The sequence below is a fragment of the Cydia amplana genome, chromosome 14 (assembly GCF_948474715.1).
Source record: "Cydia amplana chromosome 14, ilCydAmpl1.1, whole genome shotgun sequence".
NCBI classification, from domain to species: Eukaryota; Metazoa; Arthropoda; class Insecta; order Lepidoptera; family Tortricidae; genus Cydia; species Cydia amplana.
The window spans coordinates 15568602-15580975 of record NC_086082.1 but is presented as its reverse complement, the minus strand read 5'-3'; the positions used below and the strand labels follow the sequence as shown (position 1 = coordinate 15580975).

At 40.4% G+C, this 12374-nt stretch overlaps 1 protein-coding gene and 1 long non-coding RNA gene across 3 annotated transcripts in view; both read left to right on the top strand.

Moving 5' to 3' along the window:
* LOC134654243 (uncharacterized) overlaps positions 1-12374 on the top strand; it is a 206942-nt gene that overhangs the window by 169956 nt on the left and 24612 nt on the right. The window lies entirely within an intron of this gene.
* Positions 1-12374, top strand: part of LOC134654185 (Ig-like and fibronectin type-III domain-containing protein 1) — a 103102-nt gene that overhangs the window by 70530 nt on the left and 20198 nt on the right. The window contains exons 9-16 of one of the 2 annotated variants that reach the window (XM_063509637.1): positions 304-464; positions 2091-2304; positions 5962-6087; positions 8282-8462; positions 8802-8936; positions 9654-9844; positions 10409-10550; positions 11121-11250. In XM_063509637.1, the coding sequence (XP_063365707.1) occupies positions 304-464; positions 2091-2304; positions 5962-6087; positions 8282-8462; positions 8802-8936; positions 9654-9844; positions 10409-10550; positions 11121-11250 (1280 nt within the window). Of the gene's footprint in view, positions 1-297; positions 465-2090; positions 2305-5961; positions 6088-8281; positions 8463-8801; positions 8937-9653; positions 9845-10408; positions 10551-11120; positions 11251-12374 lie in introns of both variants that reach the window. The other variant, XM_063509636.1, reaches the window with a different exon arrangement.

Sequence of the window (12374 nt, the reverse complement as noted above, 5' to 3'; positions counted from 1 at the left end):
AAACCTTCCTCTTGAATCACTCTATCTATTAAAAAAATCCGTTGTGTAGTTTTAAAGATCTAAGCATACATAGGGACAGACAGTGGGAAGCGACTTTGTTTTATACTATGTAGTAATTATTACATTACTTTATTAAATAGGTACTGTTTTTTTAGTAGCTACTTTCAACGAATTCAAATTTAAGAGCCGCTTGTCAGTGAACAGCTATAAACAGCCCAACATCTGCATCTCACGCACACTAACACTCATCTCATTTGTGTCTAATGCACCATCTCTTTTCCCCATTCTAATGTTTAGCTGCAGGTCACAGACCTGATGATATGCGCTCCGTGGGCCGGGACCACGTTTGGGTGCCTGGTGAATGGGATGGACCACTCGCCGTGCTGCCGGGCGAGGGGCTTGCCTGAGTCCTGTCTTCCACTCTGCAGCGGAAACGTGACGAATCTCGACTTTAATCACTTCAAGTAAGTTGTAAAAAAAAAGGAAGTTGTCGGTTTATCCAATCTAAAGATCAGCTGAAGACAGAACTGACGATCTGCGCTATGTAGGCAGAGACTTTTCAAAAGAAAGAAAGGAGATGTATTGTATTTATTGCCACAAACGGCGAATACAGAACACACAATATTTAATGGCTCCTCTACACGATGGGCCAACGCCGGCCACTCCAAGGGACGCATTTATGCGTTAGAGGGAGCAAGTGATATTGCTATCTCATTCTACCGGATGGCTGCGTCCGTTGGAGTGGCCGGCGTTGGCCCATCGTGTAGAGGAGCCATAAAAAATAGTTATTTGTTTTACAATGGGGCAAAGTTGTTGTTTAACCGCTCGTGCTAATATTGATACCCGGGCAAGCGAAAGATCCCAAAATTGAACCACGAGCGTAGCGAGTGGTTCGAAAAATGGAATCTTGAGCGTGGCGAGGGTTTCAAAGCACGAGGGTTAAACAAAATTTGCCCCCGAGTGAAACACAAGCTGTCTCGTCATTCAGTCTGCCTGATTTCGGATTTTCGCTGCGAATACATACATGTATCTGAATACATTCACAAATATTAAAATAACGAGCCGACGTAAACGTTAGCCTACTTCATCAATATGTCAAGAAAAGGAAACTCTAATATTTCTATATATTTCCGTATAACTGAATAATGTATTGCTAACTGGAGTAATAAAGAATAACTTAGGTACTTGAATTAATTTTCTTAAAATAATACTTACTTACTATTTATGAAATATTATTATTATTTTGGATATTAAGTGAGAGACAAAAATGTCTACAACTCACGAGCTTCATTCCATAATGTAATACAAGGGATAAGTATAAAGTAACAATAAAGTAACCTAAATAAAATTAATACTATTTACCTACAAAACTAAAACTAGTACTTAAAAAAGGAAAACTAAGAATCTATATCTAAAGAGGGCTGGGCATAGTACCAAAGATACTGGCAGCATTTCCTCGCTGAATTGCAACGCTTATTCGTTGAGCGAGGAAGCTGCCAGCTCTTTTGTCCCCAGTGACCTCAACCAGCCTCAATATTGTTGTTCAATAATTATTTGCCCCATTAAAAAAATAACAGAAGATCTTTCAGTGATAGCTAAACTTTCATTTTATAACACTGATTTAAACTTTCACGATTTTTACTCATTATCGTTTACACATTTCACACACCGGGATCGCGGATTAATCGCGTATCTAAGTTTTAAGATTTACCTCCGACGTTTCTGGCGACGACTGGCTTAAGTTGACATCAGCATCTTCTAGCCGCGCGAGTTTTTCGAACTACCCGGACTTGGTCTTGTTTATCAGCTTGAACGTTTTGCGCACTAGGGATGTCACTCTGTCGACGTATGTTTGTTTTTTGTACTCTGTATGATTTTTGATTTCAATGGCTTCCCGTACTTTCCTGCTGTAGAAATGACGATCCGTGGACAGGATTTTTGGGTTATGCAGCTCAATCCAGTGGTTTGGTCCTGACTCCAGTAAATGCTCAGCCACGGCAGACTTGTTCACCTGACGATTATTGACAGCTGCAATATGTTCCTTAACTATTTCTGCTATTGTGCATTTTTTCATTTCACACTCGTCTCAGGTGCCTCCGCTACATGTCCTCGTACACCAACTGCCTGCTCCAAGGCTACGGCGTGCTCCCCGGCCCCCCCACCCGCTTGCACCTCACCAACATCGACACGGACTACGCCGTGGTGCACTGGTCTCAGCCCGCGGCGCTGCCTGACACCGTGCAGTACTACAACCTGCATTATAAGGCGGCGGCGGCGGGGGATGACTATAGGGTGCTGGAAAAGGTAAAGATATTATATTTACGCAATAGTATTACCACAATGTTCTGCCGCCAGAGTGCAGCACTAGCACCCATCGTAAACCATAGAGTTACTTATACATAGTGCAAGAGTGATAGAGAGGTTAGATAACAAAATTTCAACTACTTGTTTGCGGTAGACCCTCAGATTGTAAGTAATTGATAGTGGCGCCACCTACGCAGAGTTTCGCGTAATATTCCTTATACCACAGAATAAATAATAGTACTAAGTACAGAAGACTCACTCTCTAACAAAACGCGTCTGTTACGATCAGCACAGATATGGCCGCTAGGTGGCGACAGCGCCACGCGCGGCTTATGGCTTTCCCCAATATTGGGGCCGAACGGATGTACTTTTAGCTACCTGTAGCAAAGCGACGAAATCGCGGAGTGAGACACGCCTGCCTGTACCACAAACTTGAAAGATAGATACTCGTAAAGTCGCTAAGACAATACTGTGACTTTATAGCATGCCGATTTTCTCGTGTGTCTCACGCGACTTGCATATCTACATTCATAACTGGCCGCGTAGCCAACGTGCCAATCGTTAACGCTTCGTAGCGTATCGTAGTCATCTCTCTCCATCACTCTTTCATATCAGTGCGACAGTGACAGTTGCGTTTCGTTCGCTACGGAGCGTAAACGACTGCACGATGGCTACGCACTCTGGGCTGAGCGGTGAACATGTTTTAGGCTTAACATAAATACCAAAATTATCTAGATACTTACCTTTCGTACGTTCTTTACGTGAAATTAAAGTTACATTAACATCTTTTGATAAATAGCATGAAAACCTAAAAGGGTTCCCAGACTTTAAGTAACATGGAGGTAACATGCAGGCTTAAACTTATGTTTTAGAGTGCTCGGTAAATCTTAATGTAGCCACATATGAAAGCAAAGTCACGGCTACCACCGACGTACATTAATCTTCAACCTGAATATGCTTTAAGTTTGATTCTAAGCCGTGATGTGACAAAAGAGTATAACTCAAATAACATTTTTTTTTGTGATTAAATTAAATTAATAGTTGGCCATTCCAGTCCATACGAGTAGGAGCAGACTTAAACCCAACTTTTTTGTGACCAAAAACAAAAATAAATGTTTAAAAGGTATACTATAACTTCTGAAACCTAGTCTTCTTCCGATTTTTCTCTTTAAAATCCGTGTTGTGCCAAAAAAACTCGCACTTTTGATATAGTGTTGTCTAACAATACAGTGTTATTTGTTTTAAGAGCTGTACACACCAGATGCGTGTGTGTAGACGTGCACGTGCGCGTTGTAATATACGAGTACAGATCCTATATATGATCCCATAGCATAAATTAGATTTTTCCTGATTTTAAGACCAAATACAAAAAAGAGTTGTGCTATATTTGAAAAATGTTTATTTCTTAGATACAATCTTTTATTAAGACGCGGCAGTACCATTCAACAAGATCCTCGAATATAGGCAACGATTTGTATAGCCGAAGGGATTAATTCATTATACATTCATTAGGGATCACCCTCGGTGGAACTATAAATTAGGAGGTGACAGCATTGCCGTCTGTCGGCAGGGTAAAGCTAACTCCACACCTGTGTGCTATCAAGTACAGTGAGCTGCGAATTTGCATGGAGCAATTATGAATGAATTCATTTATAAATTCGCCATGCACTTTTACGGCTGATGGTAGGGTCGACTACAAAGAGATGTATCCACTTTTTCACCTTATTACAAGGCAGTAAGGTGAAAAAGTGGTAAGGTGAACTACACACACATTCTCGAATAATTTTTTTTTTGCGGATATGAATCACGTTTAATTATCAAAAATGTAAAATTATAAAAAAAAAACAGAATAAGCAACAACAAAAACATGGCGCTAGTGCAGGATGGAGGTAGACGGGCTAGGTATGACTGCACCGTCATTGAGACCGAAGAAATGTTGGATGGGTTTGAATTTGTGCCGTGTCCCACGGATACACATGCTGGTGGCTCGGATTATCGAAATCATAATTTTGGATCTTAGCCAACCCATTACTACACTAAGGGATCTGTCCCAACGGTCAGCGATGGCTTCACCGAGATGTTTGTTGAAGGTGGACATTTGCGGAGCGAAGACTCCATCGACGGATGTGACGAGGGGAGTGAAAGTTGCGTGACGCTTTTCACAGGCGTCCGAGTATTTTCTTTTTTCTCTTCTTCGGCGGATTTTAGGACGGATGCTACGGGACGTGAGATATAATAAGGAGCGTCGGTGTCTACGACACGAATATCAAATAACGCCTCCCTCTCTCTAATACTTTTCTAAATAGGAAGAATTATAATTATCTACAGTTTTCGTTCACAAGTATGTGTTACAGTTTAATTGATCTACATATATGTATATAAATATAAATACATATCTTTTGTTCATTAAGCTACTTATCAGAAATACAAATTCAGAAAACATTTTCATTCATTGTAATAATTATTGCTTCTACTTATAAAATAACTACTTTGTAATTAACCATCAATAACACCACCAAGTCACATAATCCTGTATGATATCCATGGATATTATCAGTAAATTAAAGTACTTTTAAATTTTGATTTGAACTCCCACCTACAGTTAGAATAGCGTCATCGAAAAAATATATTTTTTAAACACGAGATTCACTGACGAATTATTACTTATTATTTACTTGACTGGTACGATGACCCAAAATGAGTCTTGGCCTCCACACAAAAGCACGCCACTTTCGCCGACGCCGAGCTCACGAAGATCTGCCTCCACTCTGTCCGCCCAACGATATTACTGGCGGATTATTACAAGATATTTTTATCCTGTACTCGTAAACGCGCCCTAAGCCTTACGGAGTATAAGACGCAAACATAAAGGCGCAGCTTTGGAACGGTGTGGACGCGCTTTAAGGGATGTTTGCAGCATTATCGCTTAATTTATCGGCCCGCCTAACGCGCCCTTTGCACGTGGAATTCGTATCGTTTAAGAATAAGCCTTAAATCCGGTAATCTGAAGGTTTATGTTTGAATATTAATGGTTATTGCTTATCTGTGTGTTAGCCTAATTGGTAAATGATGGCTGACGTCGGTTTTCAATGATGTTTGGAACTAACGCCTAACGAGTACAGTACGGATATGATGGTCGTTCTTGTCTACGTGACAGCGTGATAAAACGGTGTCCGTCACTTTCTTTCCCACGGTGTTAAACAGTGACAGTTATTTTATCACGTGGATAAAGATGGATAAAGCTATCCATAATAGGCTGGCAGGAAGGAACTAACATGTTTCACAATAATTATGAACCCTTCTGCGATGCGATGATTTTGATATTCGTTTGATCTTAATTTGATCATTTACCCTACATAGGTACAAATAGTCAAATAATTTTTTTTCTGACGCTAAATAGCTAAATACATGTATTTTATCCAGATTTTATCCCCCGACGGAAAATAATAGGTATATAAGTTTAACGTGTCACACATAATAGGTATATTTATGTGCGTTTATCTGTGGCTTTGTAGCTCCACAATGGATGAACCAATTTTAATTCAGTTTAATCGAAACTATTGTCTGTCGAAATTTAGACGGTTTATATCTCACTAGATGGCGCCGTTTTCATTTCATAGAAGTTTAAAAATTTCAAAAGATTTTTGTTTTTGCCAGATCCACTCACCGTTCATCCTGGAGGACCTAGAATCCAACACCGACTACGAGATCTACGTGGAAGCAGTCAATGAACACGGTGTGGGCGACGCTTCCCCACGACTCATATTCAGGACTCAGAGTCAGGTTGGTATACAATTGTATGGTACATTTCAGCTTTCTATTGAAATACAGACACGGTCTGATCTGATAATTTTTTGAGCAGCGAACGGATGGGTTCAGTAACAAAACACCCCAAACAAAATGTACTTAGTACCCGTACCATTAGTCACTCACAGTATCAAAACGGGCATATACGTTAACGTCTACGTAAATTACTTACTATACATCTCGCTCAGATGCATAAAAAGTAAGATACGTTCTCGATGGCGTTTATAATTCAGTGTCAAACTGATGGTAGGTAGCCAGGAACTAATCAATAATTAGGTAGGTACGTCTAAAAACCCATACTAATACCTACACCGATCTGTACTAAAGCTGTAATCTGGGGGCACGGTAGTGCCCCCGCCAAGACGAGCAAAGCGAAGCGCAAGGGCACTACCTACCTTTTCTCGAAGCGCTTCGGCGTTTTTTTGAACCCTCATAACTTGGGTTTGGATTATACCAGATAAACAAAATTCTCGGGATATGATGTCAATAGTGGACTTATTAAACATAAAAAATTTCAATTGCATAGCTCTTATACTTAAGATTTTATTCATATCTAAAAAACCCCAATTTCGTCACTGACTCACTCACTTACTGTTGATCATCAAAACCTCTAGGGTACTTCCTGAAGTCCTAGGAAGCTGAAATTTGGTATGTAAGATAGTATTAGTACACAAACAACAAAATAATTCAAAAACTTGAAATTTTTTGGCCCTAAGGGGGGGAAAAGGGGGGTGGAATTTTGTATGGGAAATCAATAACCGCTGAACCGATTTAGTTGAAATTTGGTATGTAGATAGTTTTTGTATTGGGGAATGGCATAGAATAGTTTTCAACCCCACAATTACCCCGTGAGGGTGAAAACGGGGTGGAAAAGAGCGTTAGGGGAAAAAGAGGGTTGAAGTTTGTATGGGGAATCAGTAAAAATCAGATGTATAAAAGATGCCCCGAGGTACGTATTTCAGGATTTTTAATAGTACCTTAAATCACACGCGCAACCCTTTAAATTAGGGGATGGAAGCAACTTACAAAAAGAAGTGAAATCCCACCAAAAACATTTTCATGTAAAATGTTGCCAAGACGAAACCACAAGGCTCGCACTGACAAAAAGTTATCAGATCTCTTGTAGAGCCAAGCTTCTAACTCTACAAGCCCTAACTTCACAAACTCTACACCTTAGTCAAAATATGTGGCTTGGCCGTTTCGTTACTCCAAGAACTATTGTATTATAAAAAATAATGAATAGTGAATACATTTTTTACCTTACGTCCATGTGACAGTAGCGAAACGGTTAAGCCACATATTTTGACTAAGGTGTAGAGTTTGTGAAGTTAGAGCGTGTAGAGTTAGAAGCTTGGCTCTACAAGAGATCTGATAACTTTTTGTCAGTGCGAGCCTTGTGGTTTCGTCTTGGCAACATTTTACATGAAAATGTTTTTGGTGGGATTGTTTGTTCCACCAACTTTTGGGTTTGCAAATTAGAACCCGAATCTTTGCACGACCCGAATACATTTAGCATGTAGCAATTTACTTACTTTATAAACTGTGTGTTCCAATGTTCTATAATTATAACGTTTAACAACTAAAAATAATACAAACAAACCGCTCCCTGCCGTACCTGGTGCGTAGGTCCCCATGATGATAACAGCATTACCACGCTGGATTACAATGGATAGCGCACCAGGCCCCGTAGCCAACATGCCAATCGCTAACGCTCCGTAGCGATCGAAACGCAACTGTCACTGTCGCTGTGATAGAGAGACACAAAGCGTTTAGCTGTCGAAGCGATAGCGATCGCGATTGTCACTTTGTCTAGGCCGGCAGGAACGACTCGAAGAAACCCCAATTCTGTCTGTCAGCACCTCCCTATCCCTAGCAACCTGCCGTTGTCACTACGAAATATTACAAATTTTTCCCCACTTATACAATACAATACAATCAGCCTTTATCCTCTGATTCATCTAAAGCTTTCAGTCTTCTCTTTTTCGAGCGGTTCTTTGTCCACTTTATTGGGAAATCGTCTTCCCATCTCGTTTTCGGGCTCTCTTACTGTATATAGGTAACCAATTGGTTATATTTTGGGTCCATTTGCCTATTTTAGATCTTGACATGTGTCGTCCACCTTCATTTTCTTTTTCCCCACTTATAATTTACTCAAAAACTCCTTCCCAAGGCGCTCGTAGAAGAAGAGGAACAATCGAACTATTACAACGTGACGGCTTGCTGCGAGCGCGTCGCCGTGGCTGGCGTGTGCATGCCGCTCTGCTCTTACGACGCCAAGATGTCCGACCTGAGGGCGCTGGCGCCGCTTTGTGCGCAGGAGTTCCATAAGCTACTACGGTGCGGGGCTGGAGGTATGTGTACTAGTGGCTCTATAAGCTGTTTATAACGTAAACCCTTATGGCACGCCATTTTGAAAAAAATCAAATTCTAAACTTACACTTTAAAGAGTTAATTATTTGTAATGTGCCTAATCGAATGGCTTTCAGACACTTTCAATATATTTAACACGATTACTGGTATCACCTCTCAGTATGAGGCTATATCATAATTAATACCTGTGTGACTTACACCCTGTTTAGTTACAGTTTTCTAATCACTAAAGAATAGACGAACATGGCAGAATTATTCCTGGTTGACTAAGAACCTAAAAAACTTACTACAACCTTCACCCAACATTCATAATCCTCCAGGTCGCAATCACGAAGCGTGCTGTGCGCGGCGCGGCGTGCCCGCCAACTGCCGCGGCGTCTGCGCCGGGGCTTATACCGGAGGCATCAATACATGCGTGCCTTATATAGGCAACATTGTGCAGTGCTTCGAAGAAGGTACAATTTTGCATGAAAATATAAGTTTTTGACAGCTCTGAGAGTTGCCAGACTGATGGACGCTGGGGCAGTAAAGATTCCTGAAAGAAGACAACCAACTGGAGTATATTTAACCAGAAAAAGCTAACAAACAGGGTAGAGCCAACGATCTGATTAAAACAGAAGAGGGCTGTTTGTTAGATATGAATTAGTGAAGACACCGATTCGATAGGAAAGAGTAAAGATCTATAATTCCCACACTGAGATAGAGTTGCTTCTAGATACTTCACCTTACTCCTAATTTACATCTATATCCAGAGAAACAGAGTCATCAATGAATACTAGTAAGGTCAGGGTCTATTTCGTCTACTAGCGTTTTTATTGAACAACGAAATCATTTCATCGACAATGCAGCGATTGCTTTTAGTTTCAGCAATCAAAAACAGATGGTTTTTTTCCTACAATTGAAAAATCAAATAAATATACGCTCGTGGATGCAATATTGACGGAATTATCCACATTGACCTTTCATTACCCTCTTCTTTTTGGGCAATCATCAAATTAATCCTTTTCATGATTCTGTTTTTTGAATAACTATACAAAAGACCTATTAGTTTCTGGAAATTGTTTGGCATAATCTGACCAGAAAAGAAACACGCCCTCTTGTTTAAAAGTTTCAACCACTACACACTACACCTTCTTTACATCTGAATAATTATTATGATCGTCTATCACCAGGTACCGGCCTCCTCCCCGGCCCCCCGCGCGAGGTCCACGCCATCGTGACAACAACTGGCGACAAGGCTACAGGGGTCTTGGACTGGTCAGCGCCTGAAGACGGCGCCAACGCGACATCCTATGTCGTCCACTGGCAACGCGTTGGGAATAATTCGCAACCTTACTACTATAATACGCTGCAGTTGGACAATGTAAGGATCTAGATTCTATAAATTAGTCTGATATGGTACACATAACACTTTAAACTCTCGCGTTTTGTACACATTAATTACACAAACGGGTCTACCGCGTTATAGTTTCATTGTTTTTACCTTAAATTCCGACGTTTCAGCTGAGTTGCACCAGCTGTGGTCACGGAAAGTCAGCTGTGGTCTTTCCGTAACCACAGGCTGGTGAAACTCAGCGTTAGCGTTTCTGTAGTTAAATATGTATGTGATATGGTACACGGCGGGAACAAGTTGATAACTCAAGATACCTATAAAATACGGTACGGTAAATAAAATATTGCACTAGAATAGTTGCCATTTTGTAGATCACAACGGCCAGAGTTTCAAATCCATGTTAAGCAAATATTGCAATGTAAGAAAAGGCCACACACACACAGCAATATATCGCCAGGAGAGTTGAGGTGAATGATTTAATTACACACACAGCTACATAGTACACACACAAGCGCACGATATTAAGATAAAAATATAAACCTTGAAGAAACTTTTTGGTCTATCATAACTATATAACCTTTATATTTCTTGCAGCAAATCAACACAACAGACAGTATGGCCAACATAGAAAACCTAGAAGTGAACGCGACGTACCACGTCTTTGTAGTTGCCGTCAACGAACACGGCACCTCCCTACCCAGCAGTATGCTTCTGATCAACATCACATCTAACACACGTAAGTACCGTATCGTGGTTCCTTTCTCTCTCTTTCTCTGTCACACACACACAGCCTCTTTATTCCTTTGATTATGTCTGTCCCATCTTCACGTTTTCAATCAGCCGATTGTGATTTGTGTCTATGGAAAATATCACAGTTAATCAATTAATTGGAGTAAGTATTCGGAATCCGAAAAACCGATAACCGAAAATTACTTTTAAAACGGTATTAAAAACCTGCACTGAAACATATACTTATGTATGTATTGTTTTTCAAATATTGTAGATTGTAGAGGTCCAAGTACTAAGAAATATGATTGTTTAGAATAAATTTCAAAGTGGAAAAATTACTGTCTTGGGTGAGACTTGAACGCACGGCCTCTGGAGTTCAAGTCTCACCCAAGACAGTAATTTTTCCACTTTTAAATTTATTCTAAGCTTAATAGCATCGGTCGCAGACGTTTCTGCTTGTAAAAAATTAAATATTGTTTAATTCAATCTCTCGGTAGGATTAACCATCATAGACAAATTACAATACTTACAATGATGTAAGTTATGTATAAAAATAACCAAAATCTTATCTCAACAGTGGAACAAAATGTGTCCGGCATCCCCTCTCCCCCACACTCGCTATCAGTGTCGTCACACTCGGCTACCTGGTTGACGCTCACGTGGCAACCGCCACAGTTCTCGCATCCCGACGAGAAGATCTCCTACACGTAAGTTAAACCAATGATTTACTATTACAAAATAGGTACTGAACAATCCCCAACATTGTAGAAATGCTTCTTAGGAATGGAAGAGTAGGAGGGAAGTGTTATTTAAAGTTTAACACCCTTAAATCCCCTCGCCATCACACTCGCTATCTGTTTCGTCACACTCGGCTACCTGGTTGACGCTCACGTGGCAACCGCCACAGTTCTCGCATCCCGACGAGAAGATCTCCTACACGTAAGTTAAACCAATGATAATACTAAATCAATTTTTAACTAGCAGATACGCCTGCGAGCGATATTCCAAATTTTATATTAAAGGAAAAAATGGAAAAGTTACGCTTCCGGCAGGACTTGAACTCGCATCCTCCACAATCCGTGTGTTGCTCTTAACCAATTGAACATAAGCAAAGCATAAGGGTTGTTGCATAAGGGAAGGAATAGAAAGATTTGCGAGGTCCTGGTAGGCTTCCGTAGCTCAATTGGTTAAGAGCAACACACGGATTGTGGAGGATGCGGGTTCAAGTCCTGCCGGAAGCGTAACTTTTTTCATTTTTTCCTTTCATATAAAATGATAATACTATACAAAATACTGATAATCCCCAACTTTGTAGAAATGCTTCTTAGGAAAGGAAGAGTAGGAGGGAAGTGTTATTTAAAGTTTAACACCCTTAAATCCCCTCGCCATCACACTCGCTATCTGTTTCGTCACACTCGGCAACCTGGTTGACGCTCACGTGGCTGGTCACTGTTAAATGAATAGTTTTATTTCATAAATAACTATCGCGGTAAGCGAAGACAAAAATTTATAAGACTTTGACCTCTGATTGGTGCACACGAAATGTTATTAAATTATAACGATATATAAATAATCACGATTATTTCGCAGTGGCGCTAGTGTGCACGTTGATGGGCTCTTAACGATACATATTTTGAAATGAAATATCTGGTACCGAAATACTTTATAGACCCGGGGCCTTATTCGACATGCCACTTTTGACGTCGCATGTTGAACTTCATTTGAATATGAATCATTACTTGTCAAAATTTGACATTAGCAATCCACAGTTAGATGATAACCAGGGATCGGATATTCGGATCGATATTTACCTAAACTTTGGCGGCGTGAA